At 40.1% G+C, this 18,194-nt stretch overlaps 1 protein-coding gene across 1 annotated transcript; it reads right to left on the bottom strand.

Moving 5' to 3' along the window:
• Positions 1-15: 15 nt before the first annotated feature.
• Positions 16-14,547, bottom strand: LOC145481655 (DBH-like monooxygenase protein 1). The gene is made up of 14 exons (XM_081460182.1): positions 14,076-14,547; positions 13,396-13,545; positions 12,070-12,240; positions 10,908-10,991; positions 8,734-8,919; positions 8,232-8,334; positions 7,912-8,078; positions 6,980-7,052; positions 6,599-6,684; positions 5,329-5,367; positions 5,089-5,148; positions 2,263-2,387; positions 624-762; positions 16-213 (listed from the first exon to the last, which is right to left on the bottom strand). Exons 1-14 carry the CDS (start codon positions 14,361-14,363, stop codon positions 25-27), a joined length of 1,860 nt encoding a protein of 619 aa, XP_081316308.1. The 5' UTR covers positions 14,364-14,547; the 3' UTR covers positions 16-24.
• Positions 14,548-18,194: the final 3,647 nt, after the last annotated feature.

Below are 18,194 nucleotides of genomic sequence, written 5' to 3'. Positions count from 1 at the left end.
GGCTTGAAATGGAAAGCAGCGTCGTCAGAGCATTCTGTAAAGTGCTGCGATAAGAGCTGTTGGTAAAGCCATCATTACGCTGGAACTGACGTCACGTCCACTAGCACTCTGCTCGTGTTCGAATTCGAATTCGTTGTGAATTTTACGAACACAGGGACCATTGCCAGGCTGGTACGAATAAACGATCTTGGGTTTTGAATGACTACCGCCGTCCTGAAAGCACGGAGATCAAGGAGAAGTATAATAATAATAATAAAACAAAATCTTTAAAAGGAGGTAAATTCTAATTACTATTATTTTTAACGCTTGTCACAACATGGCTGTCATTAAAAACTCACGTTCTGTGAACAATAAAATATCATATCAAATTCCGTCCTCTTGGCACCCGGTACCCGACACCCGGCACCCGGCACCCGGCATCCGGCACCCGGCACCCGTCACCTGGCACTCGGCATCCTGCACCCTGCACCCGATACGGCTGGTTAAATGTAGAAGAACTTCAACACCTTTGTTTTGTGATATCTTGTAGAACAATTATTACAATTCAAAGATTCCTTGCTGGTACATCAAAGAATCTCCCCACTTTTCAATGAAAAGCATTTAATGAAGTTTACGAAACTCACCAGGATTTGTTGGTTGTTATATCCCTGGCAATTAACATTTATTCTAGTGTTTTCGTCCTTGTAAGCTTGTCGAAGGTCCTCTGTCACCCTGTCACTCCATGTTTCCGGCGTGATGTTAAGAAAATTAGCTCCGCCCTTCCTGAAACGCGAAATGAAATAAATTATCTTAACAACAGCTCTGTCTGTTCAGTCCAAACGAGAAATGACATAAATTATCTTAACAACAGTTCTGTCAGTTCAATCCAAACGGGAAATGACATAAATTATCTTAACAACAGCTCTGTTTGTTCAGTCCAAACGGGAAATGGCATAAATTATCTTAACAACAGCTCTGTCTGTTCAGGCCAAACGAGAAATGGCATAAATTATCTTAACAACAGCTCTGTCTGTTCAGTCCAAACGAGAAATGGCATAAATTATCTTAACAACAGCTCTGTCTGTTCAGTCCAAACAAGAGATGGCATAAATTATCTTAACAACAGCTCTGCCTGTTCAGTCCAAACGAGAAATGGCATAAATTATCTTAACAACAGCTCTGTCTGTTCAGTCCAAACGAGAAATGGCATAAATTATCTTAATAACAGCTCTGTCTGTTCAGTGCAAGTGGGCCTACTACCAAAGTAACATGCCAGACTCTTTTCTATTCATACCACTGATTCTAGTTCCCTTCAAACTATAAATAAATACTTGGGCCCAGTTTCTCACAAGAGGGTCAAATCCTTCTGACCCTGGGTTAAATTTATTTGACGCGGGGTTCAAATTCAATCGCGCGTCAATTCTGTTGTTAGAAGCTGAAGGTTAGAGCTGACCAGAGGACTGCTTAACCCACTGCGCGACGTAAGAAAATCCTAAAGTAACGGTGGATCGAAAACTTTTATATAATCAAAATCAGGAACTATTAGGCGAGTTAACCAATAGTATTTCAAACCAAAACGAAAACGAAGTCTAAGGCCAAACAGCTGGGCAGTGAACCTTCCACATCTGTGTCAAGCTCTTCATTTTGTTTAAATTTTCCTTCATTTAAGCAGAGGTGAGTGCGTTAATCCACGTTGCGAGTATACGTACATTTAACTCTCTGTCCTGACCCTAGGTGAGCCGTAAGCGGCTTAGCGCTCAACAACTAATGTGCGTGTTGAAAAAATTTCATCTGAGATTAGAAACTAACCCTCTTTTGAACAACCAAGCCCGGATAAGCTTTTTTTTTGAACAACTGAGTACAGTAGTATACAGTTTTAATTGTAAGTATAACGTATAACAACCAGTTAGCATTATACCCGTGACCGAATCCCTGAATCTTGAGTTACGCTGCTGAGAAGTTTGAAAAGTTATCTTTCAGACCAAGATCCAGGATTAAGAGGTAGTGAGTGGAAGCAAGAAATTATCAATCTCTTGTGAAAGTGACAATAAACCGTTGTTCTTAAATAGGAGGGGTAGCGCGAAGTTGTACGTAACATTAATTTTAGGCCCTTTGTGAGCCTGACTTAAATGCCTAAATGAATATGTGAGCGAACGTGTATAATTTCTCTTTCATAATTCTAATATAATGATTTTCCGTCTGGAATAAGAGAAAAGAAAATAATGTCACATACAACCCAGACGGAATACATATGTCCAAATTAATGCAACCATTATTATTTACCAGAAATGTTTCAAGTAAACGCTTGCAAATGCCACTTGATCCCTGCTGGAGCATTTTTTCAAATTTACTCGAGGATAGTACATCAGAAAAACCAAGCACATCTCATCTCTTGTTCCAAAACCTCCCTGAAAGAACGACAAACAATTAATGTCCTCTTATACCTCAGATACCAAACTTGCCGTAATGAATGGTTTGAGGCCTAGACTATCAGCATAGTTCAACGACGAGGAAGTATCAGAGGTAGAATCAAGAATCGGAAGAAATCGAAGACTGACTGACCGACTGATTGACTATACCTGACTGACCGACCGGCCTACCGACCGACCAACTGACTGACTGACTGACTGATCGAGAGATGACTGCCTGTATGATTGATAGCCAACAGGGGGTGACTTACCTAAATCTGATAAAAAAAAAAAGCAGACTGCCTAGCTGACTGCCTGCCTGACTGACTGATTAACTACCTGACTGACTGACCGACCGACCTACCGACCGATCGGCCGCCTGACTGACTGACTGACTGACTGACTGACTGAACGACTGACTGAACGACTGACTGACTGACTGACTGACTGACTGACTGATTGAATGACTGACCGAGAGCTGACTGCCTGAATGATTGATAGCCAACAGGGGGTGACTTACCTAAGTGTGCATTAAGACAGCAGACTAACTGGTTGACTGACTGACTGACTGATTGACTGACTGATTGACTACCTGACTGACTGCATGTCTGCTGGCTGACTGACTGACTGACTGACGCACTGCATGTCTGACAGCTGACTGCATGACTGACTCCCTGAATGACTGCATAGGTGACAGCTGACTGAATCACCACCCGGCTTATATTAACGACTAATCAATGACTCGCTGAATGACTGATTGATCGACCGACCGATCGACTGTTTGACGTACTGACTGTTTGACTTACTGACTGACTGACTGACTGGCTGACTGACTGAATGTCATTTCACTGATTTACCAACCGACTAGCCGACGTACCGTCGAGTGTTTTTAGTCTATATTGTTCAGACGTGATCTAAGGTTGCTTGATTCCGAGGGATCAATGAAACTAGACGCTCTAAGAGCGTTTACTCGGGCTTCGTACCACAGCATCAAATCGTACTTTACGAAAACGCGTATTGGACACAATAAAAGCAAATTAACGAATCAGGATATTTTAGCACAAGAGTTCCGCTTAGATATTTACAATTCAAGTTGTTTCGTTGAGTATCCAGGGCTCTTCATCCTATCGCAAGTTTTGAGTTTAAACCATTTTGGTTCAAGAATGAAGCACAGCTGTCTACGCATTGATGGAGAAGTTGTATGCAAAATACCCCGGTCCCAGAGGTTTTTCTTGATTTTTCTTCGTTTCGCGAAGCGGCGAACACAAGTCGCGCTTCGCGGTTCTCTTGTAGCTCTCTCATGTGGAGAAAAATCAAGAAAAACCTCTGGGACCAGGGTATTTGCAAAGAATCTTCGAGGTCTTTTTATAACTTATGGCGATTACTTTGTACATGCTAGCAGAAATTGTACGAAGTTTGTTTGCTTGTCGTGGCGATCCGAGTAAATTGTGTAGCTGAACATCTTTGCCGTGTTGCGATCTTAAACCCTTTTCAAGAGTCATATGTCCTTTGAAGAGCGAATAATCCCTTTCGAGAGAGCCAAAACGAATCATGATAAACTCCTTCGCGAAAACAACACTCCTGTGACTAGGCTCAAATTGCATTGCACATAATTTGCGTAAACTTTCAAGTTGTGTATTTTGCGGGTAACTTCCAAGAATTTGCGACCCTTAACGCAGTTTATGAAGAAGTATTCAAGCTACATATTTTTATTGAATCAAGGCAGGAGTATTTTTAAAAGGATTCTCATTTATCGGGGAAGATGCGGCATTCTGTTTTGCCATTTATTTTGGTTTCATGCTCGTCTAGTTCATGTCACGCAGAATGATTTTCTTTTGTAGTCAGCCACAGTTTTCTAAAAGAATTGGCGATTGCTAAGACTGCTAAATATATTTGAACTACTAGTGAAATAACTGGCTGAACTATCGTCAATGCAGATTTTCCTTAGGACTTGGCAAGAACATTGGTTCGTCGATAATCCCGCACAATTTCCCGCACAATCGAAGGTTTAATTAATGTGCCTCCAAATTCACACGTTTTTTTTTCCTGCACCCTACTAGAAAGCCAACTAACTTGAAGGTAAGATATTTAATTCAATTTACCGAAAATGTTATCTTTACAACTTTGGAGATCGACATATTTTGCGCAGTGCAAGAAACAAGTCGCATGTTTTTAATGAGCTACGAGTCCAAAAACGTTTTCGTATTTCGCTCGTTTTATTGCAATATGATTTGTTTTACTGCAGTGTTCTAAATAATAACAGCAGTAGCCACATACCGTCATTGACCACCTATTTTTTGCCAGTGTTTTTGTAGATTGAACTCATACCGTAATCGGCTCGGTTGTTATCTCACGAGAACGTTTCGAGCGTGAACTTTGCTTACCTGGCTGGCTTTCAAGCAATATAATTTGTGGACCGACCTTTTCTGAAAACGATCGACATCTTTGTATGTGAGATGAATGAATAAGGCGCGATTATTGCCAAAACACCGCATTCTGTCACGAAGAGCGAGCAAATGTCGCGTTTCTCGTCCCCAGTTTCCATGGTCTACGCATGGAACGCCTGGGACCATGACCCCCTTTTGGCGACCAAAACGCTTGCATTTTAAGACTCGGGCTTTCCTACGGAAGCCCGAGTAACAAGCTAGAGATACTGACTAAGTGTATAATGAACATGCTTAGTGTAACCGTCATTACTTACAAAAGTCAAATCCTTTAAAGTTTCCGTGTTATATGTGCAAGAGACCATCAGTTCATCTCGCTGGAAAAAAATATTAACAAGCTAAGTGTGTATATCAAAGACGAACAACAAATAACATTTGAAAAGTCAGTGTTCCTTTGTGTTCTGAAAATGTTGATATATTTGGCTAACAATTTTTTTATCATTACTTTAATGTGTTAGATCTAGATGAATAGATAAACTTGTATAAACTCTACTTACAGGCCACAACTCGATCTCCTCCTTTAGCATTTGATATTCCTAAGAACGACAAACGGACCGTTATAAGAGACAAAGAGTTGAGAAGCGACAAATAGTTTGCAACGGAATTCCTATTTTCGAACCTCAAAGGGAAATCAAAAACTGACTAGAGAAATGAACATATCAAAGGTGTTAGCGAATTAACGCTAAATTGCATGGGAACTATTACGCTCGAACCAAAAGTGGTGACCTTTATAAGCAGAACGTAATCAGGTGATTATTCCAAACTCTCAGCATGTTTCAATTCAAATTCTACGGTAGGTTCTTTAGTTCACCGCGTTTAACCAAAGGAAATTAGGTAAAACTATGACCGTGTTGTGAGATGCATGTATTTTTTTGTTAGATACTTTATTCCTCCAGTTACTCCTTTTTATCTGGTATCGATTGAAGAGATATATCAAAATATTTGATTTTGCGTTTCATCAAATTGCTAATTAAGCACCTCGAATTTTGACGTTGGCTACCCTCCCACTAAATCCACGAAGGTCACCGAAGCGTTTCAAAGTTTTAAAAAGCGAATGACCATCCACCCAGGGTCACCCAAGCAAACTTTGATTTCCCGTGTGAACGGTTCGCAGCTATTTAAAAAGATAAAATTTATGTGTGAAAGATTTCCTTGCCCAGCGTGACTGGATATGGGGGGTGACCATTCTACCAGAGCTAACAATTTTGTAGAAAGCAGACTTTAAATGCTTCGACAGAGTTCATCGATGGACGTGCTGATCATCTACTAGCTAGCCTATGCATCTACTAGCTAGCCTATGCGTCATGCGAAAAAGGGACTTGAGCTAATCATGTACAATAGGGCTGAATACCGAAAAGGTGGATTTCGTAAACAGAGACTGCCTCAATCCGGGGCTCCATAGCAACAGGCAGAAGAGATGGCAAAGTTAAGTCTTATTGGTCACTATGCAATATTAACCATGTATAAGACAACGCGGGTGGGAGAATAAATTTGCCTCAAGATAAGAAAGTTCATTTCACCGGAGAAAAGGGCTGTGGCTAGAGGCTCGAGAAATCGCGAGGGTATGTCTGTTTTCTCATGTAGGATACTTGACTATGTACAGTCTAGTCTGCGTGGAAAATACAGTTTCGCTAGCCTAAAACTACCAGGGAACTCCCAATAAAGAGATCTGCAACATTCCCAGTAAACAAGGATCTTTCGTTTTTTCTAGTATTTCAGAAGAACACTGGACATTTTAACGTAAAAACAGAAATTTTCATCACTGACCTGGAAGTTAAAATCATAGTGGTTATCGAAGACAATTTCTTTAAGTTCATGTCCGTACCGAATATGCTTCACTCTTACTTGCCTGCCTGAAATCAAATTAGAAAAATGCGATTTAACAAAATTCACCTGCCCGATAAAAAGATGATTTATTATAGGCGCGATTGATTAAAAAAAAATTATACACAAAAACTGTATTAGGACTATTAGCGCTCTGAGGATAAACTGTCGTTCATTCCTACAAAAAAATTGTTGTCTATTTCTGCCTTTTATGCCATTAAAATTGTTTCCACAGATCAGCTAACCTGATCTTGGATGCGGTTAGCGAATTTCGTTTCGGATGTTATTTTGCACAAGCCAAATTTATATTATTTTCGTCTGTACCTGCAAGATGTGTATGAAGAAGAGCTGCAAACACTTTCACTTTCTGTCCTTCCAGCGGAGAGTTTTCCAAACCCTGTTTATGGAAAAAAAACATTAATGGTATTAGGGAAGTGTGAGGTTTCAACTTTGCTCCCATGAGGAGAGCACAGATAACGCCGTACAACTGCATGTTATAGCTGACATGCAAGTTCTGATTTAGAGCGAAATGGGTATCAAAGCTAATTTTAGTCGCTATGACAAAGTTTCCAAGCTATCTATATCACAGCGGGTGTCCCAAATATTTTCACTCACAGTCAAGAAACCGACCGATTCGGTTATGACCCGGGGGGGTACTCGCAGAACAATTGGGCGGGAGTGTGCGGCCCGCTTCCCAAAACCCTTACCCTATTCATGACCAAAATCTGTGATAATCCCTATCGTATTTATGACCTGACCAAAAATTCGAAACCCTGTTTGTGACCTGACCCTTAAATCAAAACCCTGTTTCAGACCTGCGTTATAATTAGTTCCCTAGTTCAGACCAATGTTAAACTACCGTAAACATAATTTGTGAAAGGTTTTTGTTGATTTGCTTTTCTATTATGATGAAAAAGTGGCTTCTTCTTAAAAGCATACCCATATCAAGGCTAGAGTGCAAAAACCATACCCTATTTATATCAAAATGGCCAAAATCAGCTTAAATCGATACCCTGTTTATGACCAAAACGGCTGAAAAACCATACCTTTTGGGGCCGCAAACACCTATATTGCCCATATAAGGGAGTACCCCCCCCCCGGGGTTATGAACTCCACATTACAATAAACTTGCAGTTAGATACTCCGTACATATAGATGGCCAAGATACGCCATCACCGGCGAGTCTTCATAGCTTCATGATCACTACAATAAGAAGTATCTAGTCCTGTATATACATTCGCTTCTTTGCCATGTACCTTTTCGATGCACGCTCCTGGGCAATAACCAACTGTTTCCCATTTAGATTGCTTTGGAGGTATCACCATCTGATAAGTGACATCCCATCCGGCATATAAGGTACTTGCGTCGTACATGCGAGTTTCGTTAGTGTACCACAACCGAAGACCAGAGCTGTCGACAAAGTCTGAAAACCCAATTCAGCAAGGACGCAATCTATTACTGAAAAATGCCTGTGAAAGATTCTTAGATAGCAGTATATGAGCATGACCGTCAAAATGCAATTCAGATACGTCCTCAGAACCCAGATAATTTCTCGGGCACGTGCTATTATACATACCATCTCTGTGATCTGGGTTGTCGTAGTGGGTTTCCATAACAATGTATCTTGACGTGTCGTTGGTACCAATTTTGAGGCCCACGTGTTCGGGGTAGTAAAAGCTCTGAGAAATAAACAAATGTCAAATGCTATGTGATATTAAAATATGATAATTTGTAAGGGTTTTTTTCCTTCCAATTAAAATCATCGTTGGAACTGTTTCTCTTTTATTTCCAAAAAAAGTGGCCGAAAGAGTTTGCAGCTCTTTATTTCCGCGAATCTAAACTTTGAAGTTTGTCTTTGCTCAAATTGCCGGAACACAGACCGGAAATCACTAAAATGATAACTAGAAATGTCAGCAAATGATTATGGACGCAGATTGAATTGTCAATCATTGTTACCTTACTATGGCGTTCTACAAAGATTAACCTCTTCTGCTGACGAGTGGAAATACTTACATCGCAATTTAGGAAGTTTATTATTACTAAGAATAATGCTCTTGTACTACTGCTTCAAATCTTACCCCTCCACCGATTGCCCAGGCAGCAATTATTGACTGTCCAGCACACTCCATGATTTCACGAGGAGTTGTTTCGTCATAGCAAAAACCAGAATGATTCAAAAAGGAAGTTGGAAAACTGTCGAGACACTCGTACAACAAAATATGATGAACCAGTCCCTCGTGACCTTTCTGAACTACAGGTTCCACCTACAATGAAATGGTACACTTTTAACACTTTTAAACATAAACTTAGGGGAAATCATGAGAGTATTAAGAAATAATGACGTAAAGGTGTAGTCTTTGGGTGGGGAGGGAGAGCTGGTAGTGGAAGTGTAGTGACATCCTGGATCATTTTCATTCTATGTCTGTAGAGTTTAATTTAGTAATTTAATTAATTTATTTTTTTGGCCTAATGCTGCTGTGCCCGCAGTGCAAGCGACAGTCAAAACTGTCGAAACTAAACGATAATTAGAGATCTTTTACTTTGTAGCTAACAAAAATATAGACAATGACTGGGCAAAGTTGTTTTGGCTCCTTCTTATTCTTAACTCGAGAATTCTGGGTTTAATTAAACGAGGAACTACAGTTTTGTTTAGAGTAACATAGCTATCATCTTACCTGGCGACACGCGGGCAATCCAGTTTTGGGGCCAGGCATAAAATGTTTCTTTTTTTTTTGTTTGTTGCAATCTATTGTATACGGTATCTGTCATTGTAGATCCCTATACAATGTGATCTCTAGTGAGAAAGGTGGCCCGACTTTCTTGTTAGCATACATGTGACTTCAGGACAGTGCACATTTTCCTCTCTGCTCATTGCTGATTGACTACACCTTTTGCTGTTCATTTACAGAAAATATCCATTCATTTGAGTCCAAATTTGTTTTATTATGGTCAATATACTCTCATTAACACCAATATGACCTTCATTTGCGCGTAAGGAACCTTCAAGAATAACATTTGCATATGTATTAACATTCAAAATCATCGAAAGATAAACAATACCTTCCTTTGACATTCATTGGCTGTAAATGTATTTTTATTTTAGTCGAAATAAAATTCGTTGTCACGAAACGACAATCATGTACACTTTTGGACATTCCTTTTTCAGCAAAAGACTTTCAATAACAGAATTTGCATGAGCACTCACAATCAATTGCATTATTAAACAACCATATCCATGAAGATGACAATCTTAAGTGCGGTGAGACAAACATTACAGCCATAATAACATTTATTTTTGGAAGAGAGAATGTCAAATTTGCTGTACGATCTATCCCTCAATTGCCTCACTATTGAGGCATCGTGGCAAATATGTTTGCATGAAACGATACCATTGTCCACATTTAGGCCCTGATTATCCTTTCGCTGTGCTCAAATGGGATTCTATTTCTTCGTGGCATTTGTGGGGAAATCTAACTGTCACTTTATCACATGTATACAGCGGTGCGTCCTCTGAGTTGTGCGCAAAAGATTCGTAAGAGGCTGAATTTATATCTGCAAGGGGAGGATTGTGAAAATACGATTGAAAAAGGTACATACGGTCCCTAGTTCTATAATCAAATTTTCGAGGAAAATTGGGCGCGATATCTCTCCGTTATCTCTGAATTACGCTAATCAGCTATTGTCTTCTCTTAACGTTAGGTGAAAACACGGTAATGTCTGTCTCAACGTACTAAAGATTGTCACTTTCACGGATATGGTTGTATAATAATGCAATTGATTGTGAGTGCTCATGCAAATTCTGTTATTGAAAGTCTTTTGTTGAAAAAGGAATGTCCAAAAGTGTACATGATTGTCGTTTCGTGACAACGAATTTTATTTCGACTAAAATAAAAATACATTTACAGCCAATGAATGTCAAAGGAAGGTATTGTTTATCTTTTGATGATTTTGAATGTTAATACATATGCAAATGTTATTCTTGAAGGTTCCTTACGCGCAAATGAAGGTCATATTGGTGTTAATGAGAGTATATTGACCATAATGAAACAAATTTGGACTCAAATGAATGGATATTTTCTGTAAATGAACAGCAAAAGGTGTAATTCAAATTTCAAATGCACCGACCGTATGCAAAGGCAAGTGTACTACACCATTTCGCTTTAATTTTGAGGGTATCTTATTGCCTTATTGTTGATGTCCACTATGAATCATTACTTGCTCTACTGCGTATACCATAACTTCAGATAATTACCTTGACAACATGATACTCTCTCTCCATCCTTGGAATTTCAAAAACTTTACACCAGTACGTCGTTTCATCAGCTGGCACTTTGGTCTGTATTAAGACAATTACATTGTGAGAATTTTATTAGTGTTTAACAGGCTCGAGGGACGCTTTTCCTGCCAGATGCAGATGAAGGATTGGTAACTCCACGGTCATCCTAAAGGTGGTTTTTACTGTGGATCGGTTGGGATACTGTGACCAACACGAAAATAGGCCGGCAACCCAGCTGTAACTGGTGGTATCTCTCACACTCGCCCTCTCAACAGCTAAGGAACTTCTAATAAATATTTCCTTGGAGTGGTAGATGATGAGGCCAAAGGCCGAATCAACTAACAGGCATCGAACCTCCTATCTACACTTACCCTTGTTCGTGGAGTGAATTGTTTTCCTTTTGCCATTTGCTATGCTTCAGAAAATTTTGTTGACTCAGGCGTTGGTTTGTGATAGGCCATGTTCGTATTCTCGTTATTGGACTGGAACTAGTTTAAGAGTGAGGCTAATGTGGGGAGTCTTTTCAAATAACAATTAAATTAATCTCTTTTTAACGTTATTCCCCCCCTTGAGCCTCCATTCCAAGCTTGTTCCAGTCCAATACCAAGAATACAAATTCGGAGAGCCGGACCCATTCGAGCCACAATACCAATAAATTATCTAGACTAATCCACTCTAATAGCCCGCCTAAGCGTGCCATAAAAAATTCCGTTTATGTATTTACCTCACCCGTTTATGTATTTACCTCGCCACTAGGTCTTTGGGCTTCCTATTCTCACATTTAAGCCGGCTTAAAATGATCAAACAAACATAAATCTCTTTTTAATCTCTTAATCTCTTTTTAATGTTATTCCCCCGCTTGAGCCTCCATTCCAAGCTGGTTCCAGTCCAATACCAAGAATACAAATTCGGAGAGCCGGACCCATTCGAGCCACAATACCAATATCTAGACTAATCCAGTCTAATAGCCCGCCTAAGCGTGCCATAAAAAATTCCGTTTATGTATTTACCTCACCCGTTTATGTATTTACCTCACCACTAGGTCTTTGGGCTTCATATTCTCACATTTAAGCCGGCTTAAAATGATCAAACAAACATAAAACCTAACAAAAACTTCATTCTTAAAAACAGATCTTACTTGGTTGTTCAGAATGTCGAGGAACGTCAAGTTAGCTGGTAGTATTGGCTTGCTTTTACCAGTGTTCAGCAGCATTAAACTGCGGGAACCTTTCTTTATGTGCTTGGGAAAGTAGTCAGGTGAGCGAGGGTCTGAGGGATGATACGCATAAATGACCTTGGATGTTCCTTCCTGCAAAGTCAAGGTAACTTGATGTCTCATATTTCGCTTCATTTTTACACGCTAACCGTTTCTTTTATTGAAAAAGTCATGTCACAAATGTTTTTTATACATCTCCTAGCAAGGATGTATAAAACCTCTTATATATTTTTAGATTAATTAAGGCAAGTTTTGCCCTAGAAAATATGTTTCCTGTACAACATAAGGTAGTAATGCATGAAAACAAAGTAGATAAACAAGAAGCAAGTATGGTAGACAACTGAAGTCTAATTAAACACGTGCTGCGCATGATGAGTATTTCTATAGTAGTCAACAACGACACAGAGTGGCCTCACTCACGAGTCAGTCGTTATTAACAACTCATTGGGCTGATGTGACCCTTAACGGCCAAAGACACTGACTCTATCAGTGACAAATAATAAAACTTCTGCAAATTTAAAGAAATATTTAGAGAAGAAGTTTTTTTTTTGTTGTGAGATATCAGGCAATTGAAAGGGTTTCATGCAGAAAAATATCACGTGCACAAGAAGTAACTGTTTTCTATCAGCAGTTAGCAAACGTAATAGAGCAACGCGTTCGCAATAGACTAATCACTATACGATGAATTTGTACAAAACAATCAAAACGGGCTCAAAACTAGCTAGTTAAAACTGAACAAGACATCTAATAATATTTTCTAAATGTTCTGAGCAATGTTCTGTAAGAGCAGATTTTTTTCTCAGGTAACGGTTAGGTACAGTCTCCAAATTTGGAGCTCATTGCTTTAATGCTATTAGCGTGATGCAAGGTGGCCATGGGGGGCTTCATATGAAAAGCTCCCGATTCCCCTACCTCCCGCCTCCCTCGGCCCTGGAGCCCGTTTCTCGGAAGCACCGGAATCTTTTTGGGCCCGAAAAGCCATTTTTAGTTAATCGGTATTTAAAGACAGAGAGGTGTATACACCTGAAACTTCTTGTATGAAGTGAACCTCTAAATAAACAGCCCTGTGGTCAAAAGGTTTGAGATTTTGGTATGGCTCTTCGGGTGCGAAAACTTTTCGGAACCTTCGAGAAACGGGCCCCTGGTCACAACAGGGTTAACCGGTTGTGCACTGACGACTCTCTATGGTTCAACGAGGATAAAGTAAACTAAAAAAAAGTATATATATATAAACAATCGTAATCATACCTCGATTTTGTTGTCCTGGCCATCATCACACGTATCAAATTGTCGTTTAAACTTCATCGTTGTTTTGTTGCCAATTTCTGTCAAGGATATGAGGTCATAATCTTGCTTTTCGTCCACAGTTGGTTCACCATAACTGGTTGCCTGACAGTCCTGAGTAAAAAGTAATAAAGTTTAAGAAAACAATCGGTGCAAGGGAATAATCCCTATCAGAAGAAAAATTGCCGAGTCACCAGCTTGTGGCAGACTGAATGATGTGACGGACTGAAAAGTTAACAATTAGCTGGTCATAGTTTGACTCACTTTCTATGTGTACCTGTCAAGACATATCATCTAAGCTTGGATTTTACCCGGGGGATTTTAAAAATGCCTTTTCTGAGTGAAAGAGCTTGCCGTGTTTGGTTGACTAGGCATCTTATTGGCTTTAACACACAACTAATGGCGCAATACAAAGGCGTAGCCAAGCGTAGATTTAGATGTAGCGATATACCCTGATCGTCTTCGGTCACTAGGTTCGCTTTTCTCTGGGTATAGGAACAATTGAAGGCTTAGTATCTATTTAAAATTAAGTTAAACCTACTGTGAGCCTACTTTATCTTTAGCAGCTGTATATCAACGCTTGTCTATAAAAAACATCAATTACGAAATGTAAGCGATGTGTCATCACGCAACATAAAAGTTACCATGAAATAGTGTTTGCCATCATCTGCTACACCTCCGATGACTATATCTGCTCCAATCATTTGTCCCCGACCTGCAGAGATCCCAAAACCAACCCATCCTGTTGTCAAAGCTTCCACAGCAAATGTGACTGTTTTGGAATCCCAGTCAACGCTCCAGTACAATGTTACGGTCGCTACTTCGTCCAAAACAGCAAAGTTTGTAAATTCAGAGGAGAGATCACCGTTGATAAACTTCGCTTGAAAAGTTCCAAGGACTACAAACATTGAGACCACAAAGGATAACATCATTTTGACGATTCTCCGACCGACATTCAGCTTAACAGTGCAAACATATTTAGTCGATTTACTGCGCAGGCATAACTCAAGTTATTTTAAATAAGGATGGAACAAAAGATTTAATAAGGACGAGCCCCTGGGGCGAACGGAACAACAAGAAAATTAACATACTGCTTTCAATTTGGAAACAAAATGATACATAATCATAGAGTGCTGGTTTGTTTCGATCACCTAATCTGTAATTTCTCCAGTTAATTTGGTGTTTTTTGAAGAAAAGCTTTTAGGTTTTTCAGAGTCGATCAAAAATAGCTTTCCCAGTTTTTCCTTTTTTCATCGTTTTTAATCATCATCTCCAATGTTTACAGCGTTGTCATGTAGGTGACGAAAACATTATTTTTTATTGGCTCCCTAATGCCAAGTTCATTCAACACTGAATTTATGGGTTTAATTCCAAGCTGAACTTTTTGTGCGTTTTAATGGCTTCTCGGCAGGCAGGATCAACAAAACATAGAAAGTTACGTGAAAAGGATGAAAGGGTCGGAAATATGGCTGTAAACCATACATAAACTTCGCTCCTAATCGGAATTGCACTTTAAGTTATACCTTAAAAGGCAGCCAATGAAAATAAAAACAAAAAAAGTACTAGACCCACTTACGCAGATCAACGAGAGAGCGTGAGCAAGTAATTGTGAGCATGAACTGCCCTGAGGCGTGAGGACAGAGAGACATCTCCCTCTTTCTACTGCCGAGGTGTTTCCGCGAGCGCTCACTCCACCTAAATACTCTTCTAATGTCCTGGCCAATTCAAAGCTTAAATTGAAGTTTTGTTGCTCAAATCACCATTGCTAGCCCTCGGACCAAATGTTTGAATCCTCAACCTCTCCCGGGGACATTTTGAAGGCCTATCTTTTCGAATCACAACGTTAACGTTACTGGGAGAACAAAAATGCCTTTTGGTGCCTTTTGTCAGTTAACCGTTATCCGGGGGCAACTCGCCCCCACCCAACCCCCCCCCCCCCCACCCGGCCACCTCACTCTCACCGGCCCCTCCTCTCTCTTCTCTTCTTTTTTCTTCCCGCTTCTACTGGGGAGCCTGCTAACAGGCTATAGCCTCAGATGCCCACAAGAATTTAGGTTAAGCTTATTGGCAACGCTTAATGTATAAAATAACTCACTTCTGTGAACAGATTTACGTAGCATAAATGGGGTGGTCGAGCTAATAGGTGCGTTATTTGGAGAAACGTTTCATCTGAGAATACTTACAGCGCTTTGTTTGGAGAAGCCATATTGGTGTCCCTCGAAGGGCCCTAGTATCACTATACATGTACGGCGGCCGTAAAGCTGCCGAAAAAAAAAAATAATAAAAACTGTGAATGTACAAGTAAATAAAGTTATTGTTGTTGTTGAAACATCTGTCATTTTAATATATAACAACAAAACGTTATCACTCTCTACTTCGTCTAATCATAGTCAATAGAGGGAAATGGTTATGAAGCCCGGCAAACATCAAAGGAGCAAACATCAAGCCAAGATTTATGTTGAAAGGTCCACGACCGTGCACAATCTTTTGTTTTGCGCTCATACACTACGCATGAGTTACGTAATCAAAACATTTCTTTTGGCTAGTTCCTCGGTCATTAGTAAACAGCTATTGTGTTTTGTACACGGTTGAGGCCAAAAAAGAGAACAAAAACATCCAACAAAGAACTTTGTCGAGTGTCATAACCATTCCCCTCTATTAAGGGACCGTTCATTTTTTATGAGGGAGGGGGGGCTGGTGGGATTTGGGAAGCACCGTTTAAAAATCGCATGACCCCCCCTCAGCTTACCAATTTTTTCACATGGCCCCCCCTTATAGCGGTCATTTTTTGGGATGACCCCCCCCAAAAAAAAAAATTGAACAAACAATATTTAGATTTCAACTTTTTAAATATTTCTCTATTATCCCCCTACTTCACGTTATTGTGCTCACTATAAAGACAATATTTACAATCTCTATACGACAGAGAGCTGTTGTTTAAAAAACAAATCAAAAGAAAGAGAAGTCAATTTCGGATCTCCTAGTTATGGCTCGCCCTGAGCGTGTGGCATTTGGCCTCTCATTGGCATCTTCCTCATCTGAATTGATGAGTGCAAGAATGACGTCACTTGAGTCATCTTCTCCCCCAGAGTCAATGTCCTGGCATTTCTCAGCGTTGGTTGGCCAGCTCTGAGAGGACTCTTCTGCTACAAGCATGAATGTCTTACAATTGCCTTTACTTTCTCACTCTTGCTGCTTTTCAAATGCTGCTTCAGCCCGTGGTGGTTTGAGTACTTGTTTAGTTCTGGAACACGTAGCTTTTTAAGCTTGGTTAGACCTTCGCACAACTCAGTCCATGGATAATCCTCCTCCCTACTTAACTTTGCCTTTTCTTCTGCTCTCTTTTTCCTTTTAAATTCCAGCACTTCAAGATGCTGAAGATAATCCACCACAAACTTTGATTTGAGAATAAACTTATCTGCAAATAGAGCAACGCTCTCTGGGTCAGATAAAACCAGCCTGCCACTTCCATGCTCTTTCTTCTTTATATTGTTACTCCAATCGGGGAAAGAGCGCATTACTACATGAGCATCATGAAAGAGGCTCATTCCAAAATGCGCAATAATGGCGAAAGCGACGAGTCGTTTAAGAAAAGGTTTACAGCTGAACGATGCAGGCAGTTTGACATCTGACATGCAAAAGAAGCAATTTTTCTAGGTGCGGATGGCTGTTCAGAACGGGCGAGTGAGTTTTCCATGCAAGGGTACCAGTTGAAGCCCAGTGATGGAAGAAAACTAAACTTCTCCATCAAAGAGCACAGAGCAATGGTGGAAAAGTTGAATGTCATATTGAAAGATGTAAAGGAACACGATTCCACACTCTTTCAGTCCAATGGGCTTGCTTTAAAGCAGGGCGAAGAATTTGCCCACAGTTTTAATGTAAAACAGATCAAATATACAGAAGCTAAGTTGACGAAGGTCACGCAGGACATGGAAGCACTAGAAAATAAGAAGAGCAATTATAACAGCATATTCAAAGGCATACTCAAACAGCACATCAACAAAAGGAGGAGGAAAAAAGAAAACCGCAGAAAGTCAAATGAAAGAAAGAGGAAGCGGACTGAAAACAACGTCCAACGAGGTTATGGAATCTGTGTTGGAAACCCGCTAGGAAATGATCTTCCACAATGCCTTGTGTACCCTCCTAGAACGGCCGTCCCGGAAGAGTGTCGTAAAGTTGAGGATGTTGCCACGTCGATATTTAGAAGAGATGGGCCATACATCGCCCAGCTCTTGGAAGGGAATTATTTCACCAATGCTGCAAGAAGCAAAATCACCACCAACCTTGAGCGGGAAGTCAGAGATTATGTTTACACTTTCATGTACCCTGAAGAGTACACTCTGACGGAAAGCATTGCTGCTTCTTGCAGCATTGGTGAAAGAGACTCCCATAGCAGCACAGGCGGCGACGAAGAACTCGACGACAGCGGAGATGAAGATGAGTGCCGGTGAAAGTTGCATTCGAAAATAACAGTGTTAAATACTTCTTTTCAGTAGCTACAAATGCTTTTTGTCGCCAAACGTTTTTTTAAAGCAGAAGGAAAGTTTGTAATAAATTTGTATCCTGCCTTCTATGTTTATTCTATAGCAATTTTTTTGATATTCAAACATTATGCCATTTTAAAGTTTTACTAAAATATTTCACGTGACCCCCCCTTTTTCCCTTATTTTTTTGGGATGGCCCCCCCTCGAAAGCCATTTTTTTTCGCATGCCCCCCCCCCCAAATCCCACCAGCCCCCCCTACCTTATAAAAAATGAACGGT

The sequence above is a fragment of the Orbicella franksi genome, chromosome 3 (genome assembly GCF_964199315.1).
Source record: "Orbicella franksi chromosome 3, jaOrbFran1.1, whole genome shotgun sequence".
Lineage (NCBI taxonomy): Eukaryota > Metazoa > Cnidaria > Anthozoa > Scleractinia > Merulinidae > Orbicella > Orbicella franksi.
This window is presented reverse-complemented; position numbering and strand designations above follow the sequence as displayed.